Source organism: Falco peregrinus, chromosome 2 (genome assembly GCF_023634155.1).
Source record: "Falco peregrinus isolate bFalPer1 chromosome 2, bFalPer1.pri, whole genome shotgun sequence".
NCBI classification, from domain to species: domain Eukaryota; kingdom Metazoa; phylum Chordata; class Aves; order Falconiformes; family Falconidae; genus Falco; species Falco peregrinus.
This window is the reverse complement of record NC_073722.1, coordinates 119,176,607-119,186,574: the sequence shown is the minus strand read 5'-3', so window position 1 is coordinate 119,186,574 and position 9,968 is coordinate 119,176,607. Positions and strand designations below refer to the sequence as shown.

At 56.0% G+C, this 9,968-nt stretch overlaps 2 protein-coding genes across 14 annotated transcripts in view; one reads left to right on the top strand and one right to left on the bottom strand.

Annotated features, from left to right (window-relative positions):
• Positions 1–505: 505 nt before the first annotated feature.
• Positions 506–2,403, bottom strand: LOC101913118 (histone H3.3A). The gene is made up of 4 exons (XM_055798053.1): positions 2,139–2,403; positions 1,526–1,667; positions 1,301–1,454; positions 506–1,205 (listed from the first exon to the last, which is right to left on the bottom strand). Exons 2-4 carry the CDS (start codon positions 1,651–1,653, stop codon positions 1,077–1,079), a joined length of 411 nt encoding a protein of 136 aa, XP_055654028.1. The 5' UTR covers positions 1,654–1,667; positions 2,139–2,403; the 3' UTR covers positions 506–1,076.
• Positions 2,404–2,515: 112 nt separating this feature from the next.
• The window catches only part of UNK (unk zinc finger), a 47,868-nt gene continuing 40,415 nt past the window's right edge, over positions 2,516–9,968 (top strand). For 4 of the 13 annotated variants that reach the window (XM_055798048.1, XM_027795647.2, XM_027795652.2 and 1 more), the window contains exon 1: positions 2,516–5,281. In XM_055798048.1, coding sequence (XP_055654023.1) covers positions 5,133–5,281 — 149 coding nt within the window. In that variant the 5' untranslated portion in view covers positions 2,516–5,132. Of the gene's footprint in view, positions 5,282–5,804; positions 6,131–9,968 lie in introns of those variants that run through there. The other 9 variants (XM_027795653.2, XM_027795650.2, XM_027795648.2 and 6 more) reach the window with 7 other exon arrangements.

Genomic DNA, 9,968 nt, shown 5'->3' with positions numbered 1-9,968 from the left:
GTCCTGCACCACTCATGCTGGCTGCTGTTATTAACCGGGACTTAGTCACACAGCCACACACACCCTGCACCAAGACACTGGTGAATCTGGGGGAACAAGCTGGTGTTTTCCTTCAGGCAGACCAGTCACACAACCAAAGCATACTTTCCCCTGCATCTACCAGAAAGGAGGAGCAAGAAAAAAAAACCACCTCAACAATTTAGTTTGAGAGTTGTGCCTGAACAGCTGACAGGGGCAAGCAGTTAGGCTTTATTAAAAAAAAAAAAAAAGCAGCAGCCAAGAGCCCCCCACAGCAGCAGGGCTCTGTCTCACAGGCCAACAGCAATGACTCAAGCTACAGCAAACCTCTAAAAACCACTGAGGGTGGCCAGGGCAAGCTCTCCATTCTGCTGACAGACAAGATTAAGTTGCCACAGCAGCAGTCCATGATGACAAGCACCTACTGGAGCCAGGAGGAGGAAGCTTCTTCAAGCCCATACAAACCAAATGACAAAGACTCCTCACATGTGAATGTAAAACATTTAATTTAAAAATGTTGACACTACAATATATAAAATAGCTATTATAAATGCACATAGTGTATTCTATAGCTGCCAGGTTTACGTTTTTAGGAAACTGTAAGTTACACTGTGGTTAAGACTTGTAGTTTCACCCTCTGAAAAAGTCCACATTTGATCACAGTGATGTATGGTCAGACTAACAGCCCCAATTGTTAAACACTTGGATCAAGTCATAACCAGTTTTATTGCAAAAGGACCCTGTACACATTTATATCAATTCTAGTACCTTACAAGTTTAGCTACCCAACAAGTCATTAACATACAGAAACATGCATGAGAAGCAAGAAAGATCACCCATCCCTTCTGCATATTAGCAACTTGTCACTCCTGAGCAACAAGGCTCACATCACTGAGGTTTATGTGAACAGTCACTTTTAGCATTCATCCTGAGTGAAAGATGGAATGACTTAAGTACAAATGCAACATATTATAAACAATTTCTTACAAAAAAGTCACAAATTAAAACCAAAGTATTTTACAGAATTTACTACAAAACACCATAAAAACAGCCTTCACTTAAGCCCTCTCCCCCCGTATCCTGCGAGCCAACTGGATATCTTTGGGCATGATGGTGACTCTCTTGGCATGGATGGCACACAGGTTTGTATCTTCAAACAGACCCACCAGATATGCTTCGCTGGCCTCCTGTTTCAAGAGCAGAAGAAGAAATGTCGTTAGAAACCCTCAGCGAAGCACGCTCAGCGCCGCGAGCGCCGAGGCCCAGGAGGCCATAGCAATACCTGCAGCGCACCGATGGCTGCACTCTGGAACCTCAAGTCTGTTTTGAAGTCTTGGGCGATTTCCCTGACCAGCCGCTGGAAGGGCAGTTTGCGGATCAGCAGCTCCGTCGACTTCTGGTAGCGGCGGATCTCACGGAGAGCGACGGTGCCCGGCCTGGTGGGAGGAAGGAGCGGGTGAGCCGGGGCAGCGGCTGCGGCAGCGCCGGGCCGTGCCGGCGGCCTTACCTGTAGCGGTGAGGCTTCTTGACGCCGCCGGTAGAGGGGGCGCTTTTTCGGGCCGCCTTCGTGGCCAGCTGCTTGCGCGGAGCCTTCCCCCCGGTGGACTTGCGGGCGGTCTGCTTTGTACGGGCCATTTTTCCTCACTTACCTACGGGGACAGGCGCACGTGACACGGGGCCCAGCGACCCCCCACGCCCGGCCACACGGCGAGTCCCCGCTCCCTCCCTTCCCCCTTCCCCCCTCGCCCCCCCGCAGCCAGTCGCCTCAAGATCCAGAAGCGGCAGATGTCGGCGAGCTGCCCCCCCTCCCCCGCCACTGAGGCGGGCAGGCGGCCAGCGGCCTCCCCCGGGAGGGGGAGGAGGAGTCACGGTTCCCCCTCCGCCCCCGCTTCGCGTCGTGGCCCGGCCGCTCCCCTCCTCAGGGGAAGCCGACTGAGTCACGCCGCCTCCTTCTTCCTCCCAGGCCGCCCCGGGGAAGGGGGGGGGATGGGAACCGGCGTGACTCAGGGCACGTAGGCATAGGCCCGGCCTGCCCGCCAGGCTCGAAGAGGAACGAAGGCCGCCAGCGGCCGCGCAGCGCCGCCTCCCGCCATAGAACGCGCCCGCCGCCCGCCGCTTACCGCTGGGAGAAGAAGGGAGCACCAGTGCCGGTAGCGCTGCGCACCGAAGCCTGCGCTGCTCCTGCCACGACCCGCTCGGCAACCAACCACCCCCTCACTGCGCCCTCCCCGCCGCCGGGACTCGCCTTTTATAGCGGGGGCGGCACACGGCGCGGTGACCTCACAATGCCTGGAAGCAGCGCGCCGCACCATTGGCCGGGACCTCCGCCGGCGCCGTGGCGTCACAACACACAAAGGCCGTGCTCCGGTTCCTCGGCGCTGATTGGACGCGTACCCGGCCGCTGATTGGTTGTTAAAGTAGGCGTCCGATTGGGTATTGTGGGGCGAGAAGGGGCCAATCGACGGCGGGCGGGTGCTCTGCGCGCTGATTGGACGAAATGGGGCACGGTTTGGATCCTACCCTTTGTTGCAAAGCTCCACAATGGGAAGTCAATAGGAGCGGGGCGAGCGGCGGCGGGGCGCGGCGGGGCGGTGGGCTCCCCCGGGCACCCCCCGGCCGGCCCCGGCGGCCGCCGCCGCGTCGCGGCCCGCCCCAGAGCGCCTTCCCCGCCGTGTGGTGCGGAGGCGCCCGGCGGGGGGTCTGCGAGCGGCGAGGGCCGGGCCAGGCCGCGGGGCCGTCCGGGGGGGACGGCGGGTCCCCTCGGCCGTCTGTCCGTCCCCCTCGCCCTCGCCTCCCCCGGAGCCGCAGCGCGCAGGCGGCGGGGAGCGGCGGACAAGGCGCGGGAGCCTCCGGTGCGCGGCGGTTCGCTGGGGGTCCGCGTCCCCTCCCCGGGCGCTCGCAAGTGTCGGGGGGGCCGAGCGGAGCCCCCCGGGGGGGGCAGGGTCCGCGCCTCCGGCATTGCGTGCCCGGTTCTGTCCCTGCAGGAGCCCGGCAGCACTCCGCATGGGCTGGGGGTCGCACCGGGCAGCACTGTTGCTCTGTGACCCCCCCACCCAAAAAAAAAGTATGGGGAAGCCAGCCCCAGGGAGGGACCCGCAACACGCAGGGGCTGGGGCTGTGTCCCCCCGGGTGCCTCCATTCCCCACAGCCCACCGACTCTGTGGGTCGCCCTCAGCGCCGAAGGCCATTGCAAAGTTTCATTGCAAGTAGAAAGCCAGAATTTATGTTCCCTGTCAGTAACATCTAGCAAGATAAACAACAATTAAATAAAAAGCCTGACTTTGGCGGGAAGTTGCTGCTTTAAGTTATACCTCGCTATATATTACTATTAAATTGTATTAGTAGCAACTGCAGAGGCAGGTCCCTGTCCCCATGGGAAGGGAACCGTGATCAGGAAGAACAGGTCCTGAATGCCCCACGGTTGTGCCGCGCAGAACGTATGGCGAGCACAAACGGCCCAACTGCTGCTCCTAAAGGTGTCAGTGAGCTCCACAAACCTCGGCATGGCTGTCATCGTGCAGGCTTGGCATGAGGTTTTGCATCCTCCCTGAGCACCTGAGTCTCTCGGGCCAACACCCGGCACGACAGGCAGAGCGAGGATTGCCGTAGCACTGGAGCTCGGCACGTAGGGAGCGTCTCTCCCGCTTCTCCGCCTGCTTGGGTAAGTCAAGCAAATGGGTGCCAATATGGTGTGACAGGATTGTCACATGTGCCTGGGCCAGGGCTGCCTGGGGACCGGATCTCCTGCATGTCTCCCCGGCCTCTGGGCCTCATTTTCAGGGTAATTTTCTCTCTTGTAAAGGAAAACGTTAATTGCCAGAGCCAGAAAGCTGCATATCAACGGAATGACTTGGGAGGTGTGAGTAGGTAAACAATTGTTTGCATTCTATCTGTTTTGGAAAATCAGAAGTGAAGAATTCCCCTTTCATCCCAGTCGTTCTTGCTTAGGAAAAAGAAATGTAGAATCCTGTTCTGGTGATAAAAATGGCTACTTAAAATTTGTTACTTTTAGGAGCCTAGTCCACCGTCACCAGTGCCATGAGTGTGTAATGTTTGTCACTAGCAGTTGAGATGCTCCTTAGATATTTCCTTTATCCCGTGTTTTCATAGCAATGGCTGCTTACGCTTCTACTTTTGGAGACACTTTTGATTTTTTGTTCTCTTTGAGACTGGAGAAAAGCCGTGCATCCCCTTGGATGAAAGAGGCTGAGGGAAAGGCATACACACCAAAGGTGGAGAGAGCGAAGGAGCACACGTTAACAAGGACCTGTGTGGAGATGGAAGTAAACACACCCTGGGTGCACGTACCTGGCAGGTCTTAAACCCGTGTTTGTTCCTAAATCGTGCTGTTCCTTGGCAGAGCGTGCATCGAGTTGTCCTGACTGTGAAACAAAAGTGAACTGGAAGAGGAAACGGTGTCAGTACCAGACCAGAGAGCAAACATCAGCGTAGAAGGACTTGAGCCCGCGGTTTCCAAACCCCTGTGTACAAAGTGCACGTTGACGGTTCCTTTCTCAGTGTGCTGTGTTGATAATTTAAGGGTGGGGTTTTTTTTCCACAGGTTCATTGCTGACAGTGATTTTGTGTTGGGCATATAGGCGTGTATGTGTAAATATTAACTGAAATCCCTCCACACGTATTGACGTAGGAAAAGCCGTCCTGCTTGACCAAGAGCTGTATAATTACAGTACTCCAGCCTCCCGTGGAGGGTTGTGAGAGGAATAAGAAGGTATTGATATCCTATGACTTATTCCTGCAAATGCAGGGCAATAAGCTATTAAATTACCCTGGTAAAAGCCTGCCCACAGTAGACGCTGAATCGGTATAAATAAAAATTTTAAAAGTTGTTTCCCTCCCCGAAACAGCTGCAGCACGGGCTGCACGCAGGCCAGGCCCGAGAGTTTATTATGAACATCTTTCACCCCACGTGCACTGGCAGCGTTGGGGAAAGGTGTTTGCCTTCTAAACCCTGGCTGCCCTTTGCCACACAGCTGGAAGATCCCAGCCAGGCCAGCGGTTCTGTGTGGAGCCCAAGGGATCAAAGTCCTATTAAAAGAAACTCGTATCATTTCCTCCCCCAGGAGAGAAGTTAATTTACGGAGGAAACTCTTCCCATGGGAATTCAGCCGTTTCCTTGGACACGGCTCTTTTTTTGGGGGGGGGAGGTGGGGGTTTTGGGGTTCTCCTGGGGGAGGACAGGGAGCCCATGGCATCTCCTGGTGACCCAGCATCCGGGGGCCTTTGGTGTAACGCCTACTGGGAGGTAAGTTCTCCACTCGGCTCGCTGGGCCTTCCTCCTCCTCCTCGTCCTTCTCCTCGGGACTGCAGTGCTATTCCCGGGCACTTCCTGGACGACGTTGTCCCGTGGGTGGGGAAGGCTGCGGAGCAATGAGAGATGCCAACACTAAAATAACCCTTTGGCCAGGACACCGCGCTCCCGCGTCCACGTTCGGTCCCTGGGGCGGAGGGAGGGGGGGAGGAAGGAAGCGAGGCCGCCTGCCACAAATAGCTCCCCATCCCCTCCCCGGCCTCCCCCCGCACCCTGCCCGGCCTGCGGGGGCTGGGCCGAGCGTGCAGCCCGCCGGGGCTCGGTGCCGCCCGGTTCCCCGCCCGCGGCGGGGGCTCGGTGCCCGGCCTGGGGGCCGGCCCGCGGAGGGCCGGGCCTGGCAGCGGGTGGGATCCCGCCCCGCCGCCGGGGGGCGCCCCGGCGCGCAGCCCCTCCCCTCGGACTACAAGCCCCGCCGCCCCCCGCGTGGCCGGAAGCGCGGGCCGCGCGGCCGCGGGGCGCCCCTGGGAGCTGTGGTCCCGCCGCCCGGAAGCCGCCGCCCGCCGCGTCCCGGGTTGGCGGAGCGTGCGCCAGCGGCGGGACTACAAGTCCCGGCCCGCCCCGCGCACCGGGGCGGCAATGGCGGCGGCGGCGCCTGCGCGCGGCGCTCTCCGTGCGGACCGCGCAGAGTGAATAATAAAGGTCTCCTCGGCGGTAGCGGCGGCGGCGGGAGCGGAAGGCAGGAGGCATGTCCAAGGGCCCGGTGGCGAGCGGCCCCGCCGCGGCCGGGCCGGCGAGCGCCGCCAGCGCGCTGCAGGCGCAGCCCGAGAAGCCGCAGCACTACACGTACGTAGCGAGCAGCTCCCCGCCGCCGCCGCCGCCCGCGCGCCAACACGCGCCTGACGTCAGCGGGCAGCGTGCGGCACGCGCGCACGGAGACCCGCCGCCCGCCCGCGCCGCACCGGCTGGAACCGGCCCCAACCGGCGCGGGCCGGCGGGTCCCGCCTGCGGGGGAGGGAGCGGGGGGGGGGCGGGGGATGAGCGGCTCCCCTCCCCCCTTCTCCCCCTTCCCCCCCCCCCCCCTCCCTTCCCCCCCCCCTCCCCCGCCGCGGGTCGAGGCGACCGTGATGCACCGAGGCGGCGGGGCACCGGTGGCCGCGGCCTCCACCGGCGGGCCCGGCCCCTGCGGCGGGTTGGCCGCCATCGCAGCTCCGGCCCCCTTGGCGGGGGCGGCGGGGCCGCTGTCAGCGCTGCGCCCCGGCCCCTGGGCGGGCGGCCCGTGGTGGGGGCCCGGCCCCCGTGCCCGCGTTTTGTCACCTCAGACGGTGGTGGCACTTCGGGGCGTTGGGCCCCTCGTGGCCTGTCACCCCCGGCCTGCGCCCCCTGAGGGGGCCTGGGGGCTCCTCGGGCGGGAGGTGGCGTGCGGAGGCGGGTGCCGTGCTGGGTGGCCATCCCAGAGGACCAAAGCCCTGCTGGTGGGCACCTCGCTGCTGCCTGTGAGGGGTCTCTCGCCGGGGTGGGTGTCCCTCGCCGGGGTGGGCAACTCTGCAAAGTTGCCCACAGGCGAGCAATGGGAGTGTCTTACACGTGTGTGTGAGAAATGCCCCCCATAGGAAATGTTACACAAAAACCACAAGAAGTGCTTGTCCTGTGCCCACCTTCCCTCACGCCGCTGGGGTGCGATTCCTCCATGAAGGAGGAACAGTCGTGCGTGTCACCTCATGGTGCGTGTTGCCTCCGTCATTGGAGACAGCACCTCAGTGAAGTCTTGTTGCTGGAATATGCCTTCCCTAAGCAAAAAACCCACAGTTTTGCTGCATTGTTCCGAGGATGTAGGACCCCCTGGAGCTGCGTGAACTTGGCCTGTGATGAGGTTTCTGGGTTGGGAATTGTGGCAATGGCATTCAGGTCCCCATTTGCGGTAGAGATAATGGGGTGGTTTAAGAGTGAGCGTTGTCTTCGTGAGGATGGGCTAGCGGTGAAGATGTAATGGATAAAAATATCAGGTGTTCCCTGTCCTCCTTAAAAGAAAAAAGCTTGGGACTGATCCTGGTGAACAAAATATGTGTGCTGAACTGTCTACCCTTATCACTTTAGGGTGTTGTCTGCATACAGAAAAAAATGTTGTACGAATTGCCCATATCTCTCACTTGTGTTGATGCCCCCACCCAAAATGAGAAGGGCAGGTTCATAGTGTGGTCTGTATTCCTTTAGTTTGTGTTTTCATAACGTTGGTGATGGACGTCTTCCCTGTGTTCACACTGTGATACGTGGAATAACAAGAGCTGCAAGAAATGCAGAGGCACGGATCTGTACGACCTGTATGCCTGCTGCAGGGATCACAGGCCACTTGACATCCCCTTCCTTCGATCTGTTTGGAATACCGAGTCTATGGCTGAGGGCTTTTGGCTTTTTGAAGATCCTGTTGTGATCTTCAGGAAGCTGGCAAAACACAGCCTCGTAAGTTGCTTTACTTCTAGTGTCTGCAGTTAAAGTTTGACAGCTTTATCCGACAAACTGGCATGAAGGAGTCTGCTAGGACTGTTGTTGTAGTGGTAAAAGAAGGTACAGGACCTGCCCTTAGAGGTGGAGTGGCACCAACGACAGAGCAGCAGTTGGTCAAAAACAAGAGAAGGAAAAGCCCGGGTGGCAAGTAGGTGAGGTAGAGAGGTTAAGTGCATTAGGTAGAGGAAGACAAAGCTGATAACCTGGCTAAGCATGGCCACAGAACCAAGGATGTTAAAGACTAGGAAAGAAAATGTGGAAGAAAAAGTTCAAGAAATGGGAGGGGGAGAAGGAAGATCGAGACCTGGTAGCTGAAAAGGACAGAGGAGGAAAAATGGGACAGTGAGGAGCAAAGGTGGTGGTGCAATTAGCTTCTTTCCAGAGGGTAAAACATGTATTTTCAGATGGATGCTAAAAATACTTCAGTGAAAACAGGTGCAGAGAAGCTGAATAACTATAAGCGAAGGATGGTTTTGGGGGCTGCACAGTGCTGACAGCAGGATGCAAGCCATACTTTGAAAGTCTTGGATTTGTACGCTAGGTCACATCATACTGTAAACCTCCTTCCAATAACATATGGGAACTTATCTGGGGGTTGCTCATGTAAGCAAGTTGTATGTTGTCAAAATGTAAATATTTTCTTCCTTTTTTTTCCCTTAAATACAGTTTGTTTCCATAAAATGACATGAAGGTTACAAATTGTAAGCTGAAGTGAGCTTAATTATCTGCATACTTTTCTGTTCCCTGGGGACAGGCAATCTGGTGCTGGGGAATCTCTTGTCTTGGAAAGTTTTGGTTGTGTTTGTCAGGAGATGTCTCGATTTCCATACTAGTGTCAATCTCTAAACTCTTGGTATTATTTGCATGAGATTTTTTGGTACTTTGAACTGCAGTTGTAGATCCCGTCAGGAAGCCTTTCTATTTGTTCTAGATGTACAGCAAAAGAAAATCTGGTGGGGAAAAAAAAAATCACTAATTCTATTATCTCACACCTTTGGTACTGTTTGCTAGTGGAAGAAGAACCTAAAAAACCCCCTTTGATTGCGTCCTTGGTAGCAGTTGTTAGCGTGCAGTTGGATGCTCCTGGAGACCAAGTCATTTTGGTATATGCCAAACTTTGCTATTTAATTATGAATGTTGTTTTTTTCATCTGGGGATCTGGTATTCCGTTTGTAGAATTCAAGTGAGTAATGAAATACTCAACAACTGCTGTTGTGTTCTCTCTGGGTTGCTGGGTTAGACGTTGCTGCGCGTGGCTGGCTCTTGCAATCCCGCAGCTCCCGTAGCAGGGTGAGGTCAGTGTATTCCTCAGAACAAAGGGGTGAGATGGGCTGGTTTGTGGGGTACCGGCGGGCTGGCGTGGCTTTGATCTGCTTTGGGCGATGTGCTGTGCTGGGGTTAGTTGATCGCTTGTAGTGGGAAGTGGATTTGGTTTGGGTATGCGCTGTCAAACCTCAACCAAGTATTGACTTTGCACTGTGTCTTAGCTCTAGCTGGCATGGTTATTTCTGTATGCGTTTATCTCTGTCTTTAATGTATTATCTACAAATGTGGATAGAGGCCAAGTTCAAAGAAACTGAAAGCAAGAGATCAGTCACTTGGAGTTGTAGATACCGGGTACTGTGGTGTAGTTTTGTTCTGGTACAGGCTATCCATTCGGCCGTTGCCATCTTCCCGTGTTTTCAGTCAGACTGGACTCTTTAATTGTGAATTGTAAAGATTGTATCCACTGCTTGGGTGTTTATTGATCTGGCAGAATTTAGATAAGTGAAAGTGGAGCGGTCCTTTGTTCACTGTGCATTCACCTGGAAGTCAGACAGTTTAATAACTCTGCAGGGAAGCAAACATTTGGGTGAAGATAAATTAACCCATTTAATTAAAAAACCAAAGAGTGCCTGCGTTCTAGTTATTCAAAACACACACGCTCAAAAGCAGTGTTGAAAATATTCTGATTTAGGTGATAAACTCTTTGGGACACAGATTTGTTGGGCATAACCCAGATCATCACTACTTAAGATAATTCTCTTGAGCGTGCTGGTCTTAAGTATGAGCAGCCATCCTGTACATAAACTTCAGGTTTCCGTGTCCCCACAGGCTGTACCCTCCCTCGCTTGAGTTCTGGACCAAGATGCCTGGGAGCGCATCCTGTCTTCCTTTGTACTACGGCAAGATAAGCTTT

Coding starts and splice junctions, on each gene's coding strand:
- LOC101913118 (XM_055798053.1), bottom strand. CDS start 1,653: ATGGCCCGTACAAAGCAGACCGCCCGCAAGTCCACCGGGGGGAAGGCT. Junction 1,455..1,525: donor AAGAAGCCTCACCGCTACAG/GTAAGGCCGCCG, acceptor TCCTCCCACCAG/GCCGGGCACCGTCGCTCTCC. Junction 1,206..1,300: donor CAGCCATCGGTGCGCTGCAG/GTATTGCTATGG, acceptor CTCTTGAAACAG/GAGGCCAGCGAAGCATATCT.